The sequence below is a fragment of the Amphiura filiformis genome, chromosome 7 (genome assembly GCF_039555335.1).
Source record: "Amphiura filiformis chromosome 7, Afil_fr2py, whole genome shotgun sequence".
Classification (NCBI taxonomy): Eukaryota; Metazoa; Echinodermata; class Ophiuroidea; order Amphilepidida; family Amphiuridae; genus Amphiura; species Amphiura filiformis.
The window spans coordinates 67,610,402-67,624,587 of NC_092634.1; the positions used below are offsets into that span (position 1 = coordinate 67,610,402).

The following is a 14,186-nucleotide window of genomic DNA, read 5'->3' on the forward strand; positions in this document are numbered from 1 at the left end:
CATTACTGAAACCCATTGGATTAAAATTGGATTACATTTCATTTGTAAACGCCTGTTTTCCACAAAATTTGAAGTTTCGAACTTTTTGCCTATAACTCAAGAACTATGTGCCAGAGACTGGTCAAACTATACTTTTTCTGAATCCTTAAGATGAAAGCAGTATATTGGTATGGTTTTAACAAGATATGACCAACTCGGAAATTTCACCTCTGCATAAGCGGCCATTTTGGATTTATGCAAATTAGGCACTGTTCCACTACTTGGATTTTCCACTTGGGTCTTTTGATGTGTTGTTGGGTTGGTTATTAAATATGCTTTTCAAAAATGAATGGTGATTAAATGGATTCTGTTGAAATTAGTGGTGAGTTAACCCTTTGTTTTTCTTAATTTGACTGGCCCATTGTGTCGTTGGTAAAAATTACAAACTTCTTTATATTAAGTTATTCTTTTCGATTCTCGAAAGTAATAAAAAGAAGAATTAAGAACTAAAAAAAAACATTTTCGGTTTGAAACAATTTTCATTCAGAATTTATGATTTTTCCGACTTGGCTTGCCTGATGCATAACAATAATACCAAATAATAATATTTTTGGTTACTTTAACAATATTGGGATATATTACCAGACCCAAGTTCATTTCCGCATGCACGGTGCTTCATATACGCATCTGTAAGCTTACAACGAGAATTATACACCGGTTATGAAGCTTGCATCAACATGGAATTCAGCAATGTTACTATGGTAGCTTCTGAGAATAATGAAACCTACGTAAGGTGTGCAATTTTTGAGGGAAATGAATATAAATGTGTAAGTAACAGAGCCCGCTAACCTTCTTAGTGGGTTTTAATGAATAGTATACATTGTATAGTACTTGGATATTAAGCAGGCTGGTTTGAACTAATTGGTATCCCGTATCAAATTATTGAAGTGTCACTTAATGATATCAGTGCACATGGTAAAAGTTGGCATGTATGTTCCTTATGTAGTATTTTGGTACATGGTATTACTATAATATTAAGACTAATAAGTTGTAGACCACCAGTACTATATGGAACCATTTTTGTTAAGGTAGACCACCATATTATGGAACCATTTTGTTTAGGTACAGTATGATATATATTATGATTATTGTACCGTTAAGCGATAGTATTGTCAAGGTCAACCCAATTCAAGCCGAATACAATTCGGTATACCGACATTGTCTGCACTCTGTACAAAATAAGTATTATATTATTATTATTATTATTATTATTATTATTATTATTATTATTATTATTATTATTATTATTATTTGTAGTAGTAGTAGTAGTAGTGGTAGTAGTAGTAACGGTAGTAGTAGTAGTAATAGTAGTAGTAGTAGTTGTAGTAGTACATATTATTGTTGTTAATATTATTATAACTATTGTTATTATCATTATCAATATTGTTGTTGTTATTATTATTATTATTACGGATATTTTTGTCATTATTATTTATCTTTATAAATATTTGTTTTGTTTTATTTCAGAATGTGATACTAGCAGTACAGAGATCCATGGCTGCCCTGTCACTTGTGGGTTGGTAAGCAGAAAAGCAGTGGCCAAGCTGGGGTGGGGGGGTGTGGTGGGTGGCCCTAGTTGACCCTCCACACACACTGTCAAGGCAAAACACCCCAAATTACACAAATTGCCCCATTTTGCGGTAATTTTGGGCAAATTTTGTTGATTCCCCCACCTGAAAGTCAGGTGCCGCAACTGCAGAAAAGTCAATGGATAAAATAAATGCCAAAGTCATTCATTCTACAGCAGGGGGAAATATAATGCAGTTTTATGTATCACTTGTTTTCTGATACAATCTTGGCACCTGGACTTTTCTTATTAAGAATTGTATGCAGATTTCAAAAGCTTTGGTTGGAATGTTTTAAATAGTGTTTTGGGTGCTTATGGTGGAGTATGGTCTAAAAGGGTAACACATGGGTCAAATTTCAATATTGGTCAATTTTGGTTAAAAAGTCAACAAAATTATTATTCCTGCGACGTACTGTTCTTAAGTTATAAGCCACATATTGAAAGGTTTGGCTACAAAATGATTCTCTTATAAACGCATCTCCCCAGCAAACACAAAAATGTTTTAAAAACGCTTTAAAGAAGTTATATTTTGGCTTTTGGTGTAGGTAAAAACGTTTTAATAACATTAAAATATCGGGTTATATAAAGGTCATGATAACATTTAAAACGTTTTGTATGAAAACACACTACGACAATATTTTTTAATGTTTTCAAAAAATGTTATTGTAAACTATTTTTGCAAACATTTTTGCCAAATATTGTGTCAATACTTAAATAACATTATGTTAAAATGTTTGAACACAGCAAACACAGAAATGTTCTTAAATTTTTTTTTTTTTTTTCATATTGAAAGGTTTGGCTACAAAATGATTCTCTTATAAACGCATCTACCCAGCAAACACAAAAACGTTTTAAAAACGTTTTAAAGAAGTTATATTTTGGCTTTTGGTTTAGGTAAAAACGTTTTAGTAACATTTAAATGTCGGCTTATATAAAGGTCATGAAAACGTTTTTAAAACGTTATTGAAAATATTTTGGGAAAACATTTTTCGCAAAATATTTTTTCAACCCCAAAATAATATTCTGTTTACAATGTTTTGTATCACGTTTTCAAAAATATTTTTGGAATGTTATTAAAACGTTTTATACTTTTACATAACCCGACATTTAAACGTTTTCTGTAAAACATTTTTGTTTGCTGAGCAGTAGATTATCAAAAAATGTTTTTTTAAGGTTATGAAAACGTTTTATACTCTTGATATACCCTTTATATAACCCGACATTTAAACGTTTCTGAAAACCTTTTATAACCTTTTGCGAATGATGTCGAAAACGTTTTGTGTTTGCTGTGTATGCACAGTTTCCACCTCGATACACCTGAGTACACAATTTCGTCCAAGAGCTTCCAAGCAAGCAGTGAATTGTCTCTACACAGTCTTTGTTTACACTACACGGTTGGATGCAGAGCATCATAAGAGCTGTGTGAGCTTCTAGCTGGTGACTAGTGGAAAATAGGCATCTGCGGTTGGTTTTTGTCAAAACCTCAAGTGGTTTCCTTCATCCAATCAGAAAATCTTTTATATCGAACGAAAGCTAATACATCCCCCTTCTTTCATTACGTCAACAGATAACGCAATTCAACGTTTATAACAAGGCGAATGTGGTAAATCTATTCAGGGACAAATTTTGACCAAAATGTAGGGTTTAAAAGTCAAAACCTCAAGTGATCCGTAAAATATTTTTTCAGATTTTATGTCATTAAATGAAACAGCACACTTAATTATTATTGTCCATATACTAGCTTCATTTCAATGAGAAATTATCATTTCTCTTTAAATTGCAAATCTTGTGCGAAAAGTTACTAGTTTTGCCTGTTTTGTCATACCCCAGCAAACACAAAATGTTTTCGACATCATTTGCTAAAGGTTATAAAAGGTTGTCATAAAACGTTTAAATGTCGGGTTATATAAAGGGTATATTAAGAGTATAAAACGTTTTCATAACCTTAAAAAACATTTTTTTAAATAATCTACTGCACTGCAAACAAAAATGTTTTACAAAAAACGTTTAAATGTCGGGTTATATAAAGGGTATAAAAACGTTTTAATAACATTCCAAAAATATTCTTGATTGATCGATTGATTGTGATTGATTGATAGATTTATTGATTGATCGATCGATCGATCAATTGATTGATTGATCATGTTAATCGATCAATTGATTTGCAAGCTCAAAATATCTAATGCTAACGAATTTTTATATTTTCAGCTTATTCATGATGGTCCTTATCTGGTTGTTTCGGAAGTACACATTGTTCTCTCAGCGTCTCATTCTTTATCTGACAATTGCGGCGTTCTTCTATAGTATTTCCGCGCTTATTGTGAGTTGATTCTTATCCAACATTGAACAATTTAATGTAATAAAAATAATGAGTCGGATGAGAATAGTTTTTGTTCGTTTTTATTTCTTTTTTAATCTTATAAATAAAATTCGTCGTCGCTTGCTTGTCCATAACATTATTATTATTGTTGTTGTTGTTGTTGTTGTTGTTGTTGTTGTTGTTGTTGTTGTTGTTGTTGTTGTTGTTGTTGTTGTTGTTGTTGTTGTTGTTGTTGTTGTTGTTGTTGTTGTTATTATTATTATTATTATTATTATTATTATTATTATTATTATTATTATTATTATTATTATTATTATTATTATTTAGGAAAGTGAGCTCCCTGATGGACCACTGTGTAAATTTGAAGCATTTTGGGGCACACTATGGTGTAAGTAAAATAACTTCGTGTGAATTCATTTTACAGCTTTGTTTGGCAATACGTTATGGCTTTCTCGTTTTCATACCATCATTATTATGACATTAAGGTGGTACATTTTTGGCTGTTGAATGTCCATTCTCTACCCAGGGTCGATTAAGGGTAAACAATGTATTGTTGGTCGAAGTAGCAGAAAAAAATAGTTCACGGCATCTTGCGAATGGTAGTGAGCTTTAGCAAAAGTTACATTGCTCAATTCATAGCGAGCGTGTAGAAGAATTCAAATATTACAGATATACTGCGGTTCTTGAGTATTGTTGTAAAGAGGGCTGAAACAACAACACTTTTGTAAACATTCAAAACTGTGGGCGGGTTTTTCAAATGTAGAAAGGAATGCGTGCAAATTGAAGTGGAGTGAACTACAAAATATCCAGTAAGTTGGACATATGGGGGTTGGAGTCGGGTGAGGTATGAAGACTTTAATAATGTTAGAAAGTGTTCGAAAAAGTAATTGTAAGAACGCAAAAATCAACCTTGATTTAAGTTAAAGTCAGTTTCAGATTTGGTGTCTTTATTGCCCATTTTGTGCTCTCATTCAAAATACCTGGTTCCTGTGGACAAAAAATTTAATTAGGTATCGCAGTAAAAAGACTCCTAAAAATTAAACTCTAGTTGCGATTCACCTTCTTTTTATTATAAAAGGTGATTATTGAGTGTGACATTTATAGAAAATTTCAGTAATGAGAAAGTTCAACTCACGTATTAAAATATCGATACTTTACCCTGCACAGTGTCATCGCCCCGATATCTCCATGGCAGAAAATCTTGAATTTTGGTCACTTTTTCAGCGCAAGACGCAAGCTACTCTCTCAAGACGCAAACTAACGACTATCATATCTGTTCAAAATATATATTCAAGTGCAAGGAACCACATCTGGTTTCTTTATACGAAATCATTTACGGGAGATATTCATCATTTTCCACTCCAATCCGGTATCCAAAGATTTATCGTCTGAATATCAATCGTGCATAGCACATTAATTTTACGTGTATCGATCCCGTGTATTCATCAGTGTCTCTGGTTGTATAATGTAATTATTAACCGGGCGATGTCGGTGTGCCCTGTTGCATTTTTTCACCCTGTAGTAGAGTCATTTACAGCAATTCCGTTACCGCGGGCAGCGAATTTCCCTTTCTCAGTGGAGTTGTCTTCCATAAAAGTTAATAAAAAAATGTAATGGAGTACCCCTCGCGAAAGCGTGGGCGGAATCTGTAAGAGCCCTAAATCCAAAATGGCCACTGTCGGTCATTTTAAAAATCACTCCAAATATTATGTAATAACAATTTTTCAGAAAAAATGTGTCAAAATAAACAATGACACCCAAAGTTGTATTCTTACACCCTTAATTGTGTAAATTTGACACCTTTGGTGGACATAGGACCAATTTCTCTACACCATATTGTGTCAGAATGACACCAATTGTTTTTTTGTTTTGTTTTTTTTTTTTTTTGTTTTTTCAGTGTGGGCAGTTTTGACCTGGACATGCTGCATTACTTTCAACTTAGTGATATCTGTGGCTCGAAAAACTTCCACAGAGAAATATGAAATGTAAGTACATCTTGAAAACAAAACCATTACAGGTGTATCAATTAATTTTGATGTTTAGTTTTTTGTATTGTAATCGTGTGTAAAGTTTTTTTTTTTTTTTTATATCGCAGACATTTTGAAAATGTAATATATTTTTCGTTCATCAGCTTGTATCATTTTGTTGGTTGGGGAATACCGTTGTTTATGTCATTGTTACCATTTATCGGAGACCATTATGGACCAGCAGGGGCGTGGTGGTGAGTAGTTTCCAGAAGGTTCATGTCAATCGATCAATTGTGCATTTTATCGAGAAAGGGACACGATCAACCTTGTGTAATGATAACGAAGACTATCTATAGACCAGGTTTAAAATGAGGTATAGGTACCACTTGCAAAAAGGATCAATTCTCATATGGGGTGGGAATCAAAATGTTCCCAATTTTTTTATATTAAAGAATTAGAGGTGCCCCCATAACTTCCACCACCACGAGCAGTGTCCTGCTGCCAACCAAAAAGGTAGGATAAAGTTTCATTTGTTACACAACTTTTGTAAACCTTTTATTTTATTTTCAGCCCTTTTTTCATTGCTTCTGCCCAGCCCTTTTTTCTTTAGTAATCCTTCTTGCCGCCCCTTCGTCTTCACGCCGCCTTTGCTTAATAGGTATACTTGACCAGATTTTGGAATAGTATTGATGGCAGTAAAGTATAACTATAAAGGAAGGTGCCATGAGACCACAGTTGAGATCACCTTTCAAAATGGCCACAAAAATTGAAGAATGGCATGATATCAACCACAAAGCCGCAGAAAATGTCACACATTTATTAAATTAGTATAAAATGAATGTGATAGTAGTCTTTGACCTTTGAAACTCATAAGTATTGTAGGGCTGTAAGCCAGCTTCTTATTCAAAGTGGCAGCCAAAGGACTCAGACTGGCATTGAAACTCACATTTGTCGCTTTTCTCAAAAACTGCTCAATTGTCAGAAATTTGCATCATCATTACCAGTGTACTTTGGTTATATTTATAAATGCGCTTTTATAAATACGCACGTGACCACCTCCGCGCTGCCATAACTTGTTCAACTGTGATTATATTGTAAACGTTTCCGTCGCTGAATATTTTTTTCCGTCGTCGAATACTTTTAAAATGTTGTTTTTGATAACATCATACAAATTCGATATTGCAACAGGTGTAATAATTAATAATTTTGCAATTCAATTAATTCTTAAATTTGATGATATTTATCTACAGAGATCCTATGTTTGTTGCATAGTGTGCAATGCAAGACGATTTGGTCACGCTTGCTGATCTTGGTATGTCGTGCCCATGAGTCACGTGCGTATTTATAAAAGCGCATTTATAAATATAACCGAAGTACACTTATTACTTTTAAAGATACAATACAAAACCATTAATGTTAAGAGGATTTATCAGGGGTAGTACCACCTTAAGGGATTTTTATACACTGTATAATATTATCATTTCAGCTGGATAACAGATGAATCTAGTGACGGAACACACTGGCGGTTTGCCATGTAAGTTACGATGATCAAAATGTTAAACAAAATGTTACTACCACATAACAAGAAGGGTCAAAAGTTCTTTGAAACGGACCATATTTCTGCAAATTCTTACAACTGCAAAATGCAAATAGAGTATAAAATTACGTGGCGCATATAATTGAAGACATGATATTAAAAGACTCCTTTGCGTCTGACGTCAGGGCAAAGGTGCGGCGTGATTGGTTGCTGACCTGTAAAATACCGTGACGGTATCATCAGAAAAATAATTGTAAGTTTATATTACTACACACCATTTACTATACTTCATTGTGTTGAGATCATGACAATAACAAAAAATGTCAAACTTGAGTATAAGCCTTTTTTATTTTGACGACTTATCTTAAATTACTTTTTCGCAGCTGGTATGGGCCACTCTACATCTTGATATTCTTAATGTTGATATGCTACGTATACGTATTGTTCACGTTGAAAAAGATGGTAAGAAAAAACTGCTCTTGGTCTTTTGTTCTGCACTGATTTATATTATTATAATTAGAGCGCCTGTAACTATCTGTGAGAGCACCGGCAGCAAGAGAACACTTAATATCTGGCGACCCTCTTGAATTTTCTCCTCTTAATGAGGCTTCTTTTTTTAAACACGTTTAGGGCAAACATAAACGTTTAACTTAATGACCTCTGACACTCGAATGACATTATTAATTGCTTTTGTCATGTTACCCTTTAATATATTGAATATTTTCTTCACCAAGTTTGAACCCAATCAGGTATACTTTAACATTTAATCCATATATGACCTTTGACCTTGGGTGACCTCGGTTTGATTTTTTCATGCTTCCTTCATATGGGAAATTACTTTCACCAAGCGTAAGCCCAATCGGACATAGTTAATAATTTGGTCCAAAGATCACATTGACCTCCGATGACCATTAAACCACCCCTGTCTTCAACATCGCACTCCCGGTACCTATCTATATGTCCGAAGTATCAGATTTAATATCGAAGCGCGGAGAAACGCATAGCCGGACGGAGACCGTTCATTATTTTCAGCGAAATTTTGATGGGTGAAATAACCATGATAACTCTCTTACATACATACATACATAAAGATATCTATAAAGCGCCTTTAAAATTTATCAAAGCGCTGAACAAGAATAGAAAGAATGGAATAAAAAAGAAACACAGAAGGAACAAGAAAGAAGCTAACTGAAAGGTGAGTTTTCAGTTTCTTCCTGAAAAATGGAATGTAACTGCAATAGTGGTGTGATAGCAGATACACGAAAGATTTACCTGGTGTAGACGCTGTGGACCGTTCAATTTACAGGGGAGAGGAGGAAGTGTGAGGTTTAAGGAGGATCTGATTTTTTTGGTCTTGAGGGGGAATCTGAATTGTTTACTTGAACAATGAGGGGAGATTTAGTCTTAAATGGAGAAAAGAGGAAAACAAAGGGAAATGCGAATATTTGTGGACGCGAGGGGGGGGGAGTGATTTTGTCGCTTTTCTGTCAAAACACCCACTTCCCCAGCGTAATTATTGAACGGTCTCTTATATAGATGTTTTAGCATTAAATACGCAACGTTACTATGAATGAAATGTTTTTACAAAAGTTCTGCGTTTTGTGACGCTTTTGAGCTTCACTCAAAATCCTCCATAACTTCGCGATGTTTGACTTTGAAAAGAATTGACATGCATGATATTCGCTTATCTTCTATCAGACTGGTATTTATCAAGGAACTCAAGAACCACAGCCACAACATGCTGAACGAGATAGGAGACAAATAAAGGAAGAAATCCGACCTCTTGTTGCTTATCCTTGTATCTATATGGTTCTATCTACATTTTCACTCATCAATAGGTTCGTACATATCTTTTTTTGTGTAATTTGACGGAAATTTTAAACAACAGTCAGGGGAAATTACCTGATCAGGTACTGTACGTAATCAGGTACATAAATATGTAGGCCTACCTAATCAGGTACAGAAGTACCTAATAAGGTACAGGCGCATCCCACAATGCATTGCAGTTATTGTTTTGAATTCAAATTTCAAAATTTATTTTAGCACAAAATCAATGGTAAAAATCAAGTTTTCTTGATTAAAAATTTCTTCGAGATCGATTCATTATTTGCAATTCTGTGCCATTGAATCAAATATTATTAAGTAATAACAATAATTTCCTGAGTGTAATACGGCTAGATTTTGTAAGTATGTCATGGTTTTTCATTGCTCACTTAACTGAAATATAGCATATCAACTTTGAAATGTTTTCAAGTTTTAAGGGCCCCTCCTCATGTGGAATGCTAGCCACCCTGAAATTTAAGATTTTTAGGTTTTCTTTGTACTTTTAAGCCCATTAGTGACCATTTTGGCAAAGTTTCCCCCTTAAATTTTGAGTTGCCCCCCTCCCCCATTTACCAAACCTCTGAAAAAGTGCGGGCTAATGATTATATTTGTAAACTAAGTCAACCACACTTCTTATTATATTACATGTAGAATTCAAAATGCCGTAGCTCCTGATCATCCTGTATTTGCATTAGTGGTACTTCACGCTATGACAATTCCCATGATAGGCGCTATAAATGCTTTAGTATATGGCTTGGATAGAACAACGAGGAGAAAACTCAACAGAGGCAGCATTAAGGTGAGGGCTACCGTTGAGAAACAACCCAGCAAACACAAAATGTTTTACGGAAAACGTTTAAAAATGTCGGGTTATATAAAGGGTATAAAAACGTTTTAATAACATTCCAAAAACATTTTTGAAAACTTGGTACAAATCATTCTAAACAGAATGTTATTTTGGGGTTGAAAAATATTTTGCAAAAAAATGTCTGCCCAAAGTATTTACAACAACGTTTTAAAAATGTTTTCACGACCTTTACATAACCCGACATTTATATGTTATTAAAACGTTTTGTAAAAAACACTTTTTAAGAACATTTCTGTGTTTGCTGGGTGCAAATATTTTAACATAATGTTATTTAAGAGTTGACAAAATATTTGGCCAAAAATGTTTGCAAAAATAGTTTTTAATGACATTTCGAAAACATTTTAAAAATTTTGTTGTAGTGTGTTTTCATACAAAACATTTTAAAACGTTTTGATGACCTTTATATAACCCGACATTTTAATGTTATTAAAACGTTTTACCTAAACCAAAACCCAAAATATAACTTATTTAAAACGTTTTAAAAACGTTTTTGTGTTTGCTGGGCTATTATAATGCTAGGCACGACATCTAATTTGGTCCTATAACGCTATCGGGGCCCCGATATGTACCGCGGCTATTATTATCGTACCTCCCCCTTTCCTCAAGCACTGTTGGAAGAGACCGAAAACCACTAAAAATGCTAATTTTACATTGGCATGGAAGGAAAAAAACCTTCCTCTCTCATCAATTCATGAAAATCCTCTGGACGAGAACCAAAACATTAATTTTATACGGCCTTATGAATTATGCTTGCTACAATTTATTACCGATTCCAAGGTGCAATGTTAAGAGTCATCGGTACCTTTCGATGTGGTGCCTTATATCAACAGAATAATTTTGTTTTGATCAAAGAGACAACTGATAGCTGTAGTCGCTTGGTTTGCAAATTGGGAACCCAAAATTTGGAATGTGCAAGGGGGGGGCGTCAAAGAATTTTTTGGCGGGCCGGGGAGGGGTGGCTGGTTTTAAAATTGCAAATTTTGTGCGCCTTTGTCCTGATAAAGCCATTTAAGTAGTGGCTCAACGGGAAGATTTGGAAATTAATTTTGAAAGTACCAAACAATGTCATATAATACATTCACATCACTACACAGTCTACACCAGAATTAATTCTTTTGATTCATACTTTGTTTTTCCAGAAAGCATTCAACAGAAAAAAGAGCATTCTAGTGGCGTCATCCAAGAATACAATCCTACACAGAAACCAGCAGCCAGTGTAAACATGGGTTATGAATCAAATGACGACACGGATGTAGCAGCTCATGAACAGCAAATCTGACAATTTCATACACAATTCAAAGCCAAGGAAGCTCAGATATTGGATTAATATACCGTAAAAACTCGATAATTAACATAATGCGCTTACTATCGAGCGCTTTCATTAGAAAAAGTTGGAGGACATCACCCATTTTTGACACGGAAAATAAGTAGCTTCTCTTTTGATGTTTATTGAGGTATAGAGAGTGTGGCCTTCAACACGTAGAATTGGGAAAGCTATTTAGCATAATAAAGGGTTACTGTCTGTTCAATTAGCTTAGATTCTTGAATTTTTAAGATATTTGAAAAATAAAAATTGTGGTCAAAGTCATCAAAGAAAAGTGTTAGCACAGCCTTAGACCTAACGTGATTTATACTTTTCAAATTCTAAAGTTCAATTTAAAACCCCATTTCTTAATTCAATTTTGGTCTTTTCCCGCGATATTTTTTTATAAAAAGCCGTAGAACGTCGGGTACCATAAACTTTTTTGAATCAATCCATTTAGAGCAATGGGGATGAATGTCATAATGCGATGAGATAGTATTTATTCGACCATCCGCATCAGGAAGTATTGTCCAACAAAATAGCTATTTGCCAGTAGGCCTACATGAGTATGCCTAAATTGTGTTGAAACCCTACTGTTGGAACATTACGTTATTATTTACGAACTAAGGTTTTCTAAAATAGGCCCAGCTTATACATTCCTTGTGTATTTATTTTTATTTATTTATTTATTTATTTATTTATTTATTTATTTACTTATTTATTTATTTATTTATTTATTGTGCGAATGGGTCTGAGAAGGTGTAGACCTATAGGCCTATTATAAAACTACACATTTATTTTCAATTTGTTATTTCGTTTTGTTTGTTGAATACAAACTATGAGAAGGACATTTGGAAACAAAATAACTTTTGTACAAGAAAATATTATTTAAAACAATCAGGTTACAGAAAACAATTCTTGTAAAGTCACTGTATCTGAAAATGTCAAGCGAATGCTGATATTCTTGGGAAGGAATGATGGTATTAAACAAAACTCAATTTACATTGTAAACCAGTTGAAATAAGAACGAAATCCATGATTTTAATGTCATTGTTTAGGAAATAAATAATGCTCAGAATAATGTTATTCATAAAACGTAATCGCGCTATATAATTTCGTGTAACAAAAACCAACTATAGAACCTATCCAGTATCCAATAACCGGAACGGTATAACAATTGAAATGGCAAGACAGATTGGTGGACAGATTGCTTTGCTAAATTGGATAGGGTCTATGCCCTAAGTTGAGAATGGACCGTCCCACTCGATTGGTAAAAAGGTCGCGAACCCGCTTGGTGGACCCAAGTAACTGCCTAAAATGAGGCAAAATTGAAAAGAAATGGGTTTTTTACTTGAACTTTGGAATTTGAAAAGTATAAATCACGTTAGGTCTAAGGCTGTGCTAACACTTTTCTTTGATAACTTTGGCCACAATTTTTTATTTTTTCAAATATCTTAAAAATTCAAGAATCTAAGCTAATTGAACAGACAGTAGTTCCCGACACACTGTGGAGCAAGGAAAGTGGCTATTTGCATATAGCAAATACACTATTAAATCACGGCGAGATGTAAATTGGTGATGATGACAGAGCTCATTAGAGTTTGTCACTCGCTCTATTGCAACTTGTTGTAATGTTGAAAACATGAAATTGTACCAAAGTCCGACGCTTTACCAACTTAGCTAATGTGGTTGAGATAGGTTTACTTGTTCGTATATGGCTATCGATAGCTATCGATTTGCTCAAAACCCTTTACATGTTTGTGGGTGGGGCTCGGTAGTAAGCACATATGTGACGTGTCATGTCAAAAGGAGACACTTTTGGGCAGGTTATCAATTTTGAGGTTTTTATATATCTTAAATATAGAGATATTTTGCTCCACAACGCCGTTTTCGCCAATTAAATCGGACATTCCTAAGCGAAGATATTGAGTTTGTAAGTTACGGTATTATAAAATTGCAAATTGAAATATCGGCCTTTAAAAATTTTATTGACAATGTTGAGAGTAGGAATTACCTTGAAAAATGTCTCAAAAAATACAAGATGCCAGTTATATTCCGGTCTGAAACTCTCAGACAATATTTTAAACATTAATAACATCACAAATTCAGAACAAATCCAAATTGTGAAAAAATCACCCCCGGGCAGATTTTTGGCTTTTTTCTCCATTTACGATCCTGCCCAAAAGTGTCCCCTTTTGACATGACACGTCACAAATATGCTAACTATCGAGTTTTTACGGTAATACTCCACATCATATCAAAGTTGATCAACATGATAACAACTCAAGTTTAATGATTATGTCATTGTAATGCTTTCCAATCGTTATGAAAGTAATCAGATGTTGATGTGACTACTAGGCATATGTATAAATCACCAAGAAAACTTTTGAGGCCTATAAGGCCAAAAAATCAAAAGCGCATAACGTTTTTGACTGTTTATATTTCGCATTCGATTTTTTTTTTTCACTTTTCAAAGAAAAAACAAACCCAAAAACGGAAAAATCGCAACAAAAAAAACCACTACTGGAGTAAACATTTACACATTACACAACAAACGAGCATAGTGAAAAACCACTGCAGAAAACATCACACATTTTTTTAACACCTTTTTTAATCTGCAGGTTGAAAGGGGGTCATAAATGTTTTTGAAGTATGATTTTCTTTTGTGTGTCGGAGAGACCCACTGTAAATTCCAATTCCGATTTGCAGCAAAAAAAGTATTTTTTGTCATTTGAAGACATGAAAAGTAAAAACAAAACAA

General features: G+C 33.9%; 1 protein-coding gene across 1 annotated transcript; it reads left to right on the forward strand.

Annotated features, from left to right (window-relative positions):
- Positions 1-631: 631 nt before the first annotated feature.
- LOC140157516 (uncharacterized) lies at positions 632-13,834 on the forward strand. The gene is made up of 11 exons (XM_072180741.1): positions 632-806; positions 1,507-1,559; positions 3,815-3,926; positions 4,254-4,314; positions 5,824-5,911; positions 6,058-6,147; positions 7,380-7,427; positions 7,814-7,892; positions 9,129-9,268; positions 9,906-10,053; positions 11,262-13,834. Exons 1-11 carry the CDS (start codon positions 717-719, stop codon positions 11,340-11,342), a joined length of 990 nt encoding a protein of 329 aa, XP_072036842.1. The 5' UTR covers positions 632-716; the 3' UTR covers positions 11,343-13,834.
- The last annotated feature ends 352 nt before the right edge of the window (positions 13,835-14,186 follow it).

Bases quoted from the DNA above. Each gene is read 5' to 3' on its own strand.
- LOC140157516 (XM_072180741.1), top strand. From the start codon at position 717: ATGGAATTCAGCAATGTTACTATGGTAGCTTCTGAGAATAATGAAACC. The intron at 807-1,506 runs GTAAGTAACAGA...GTTTTATTTCAG, and splicing joins AGGGAAATGAATATAAATGT to AATGTGATACTAGCAGTACA. The intron at 1,560-3,814 runs GTAAGCAGAAAA...TTATATTTTCAG, and splicing joins GCCCTGTCACTTGTGGGTTG to CTTATTCATGATGGTCCTTA.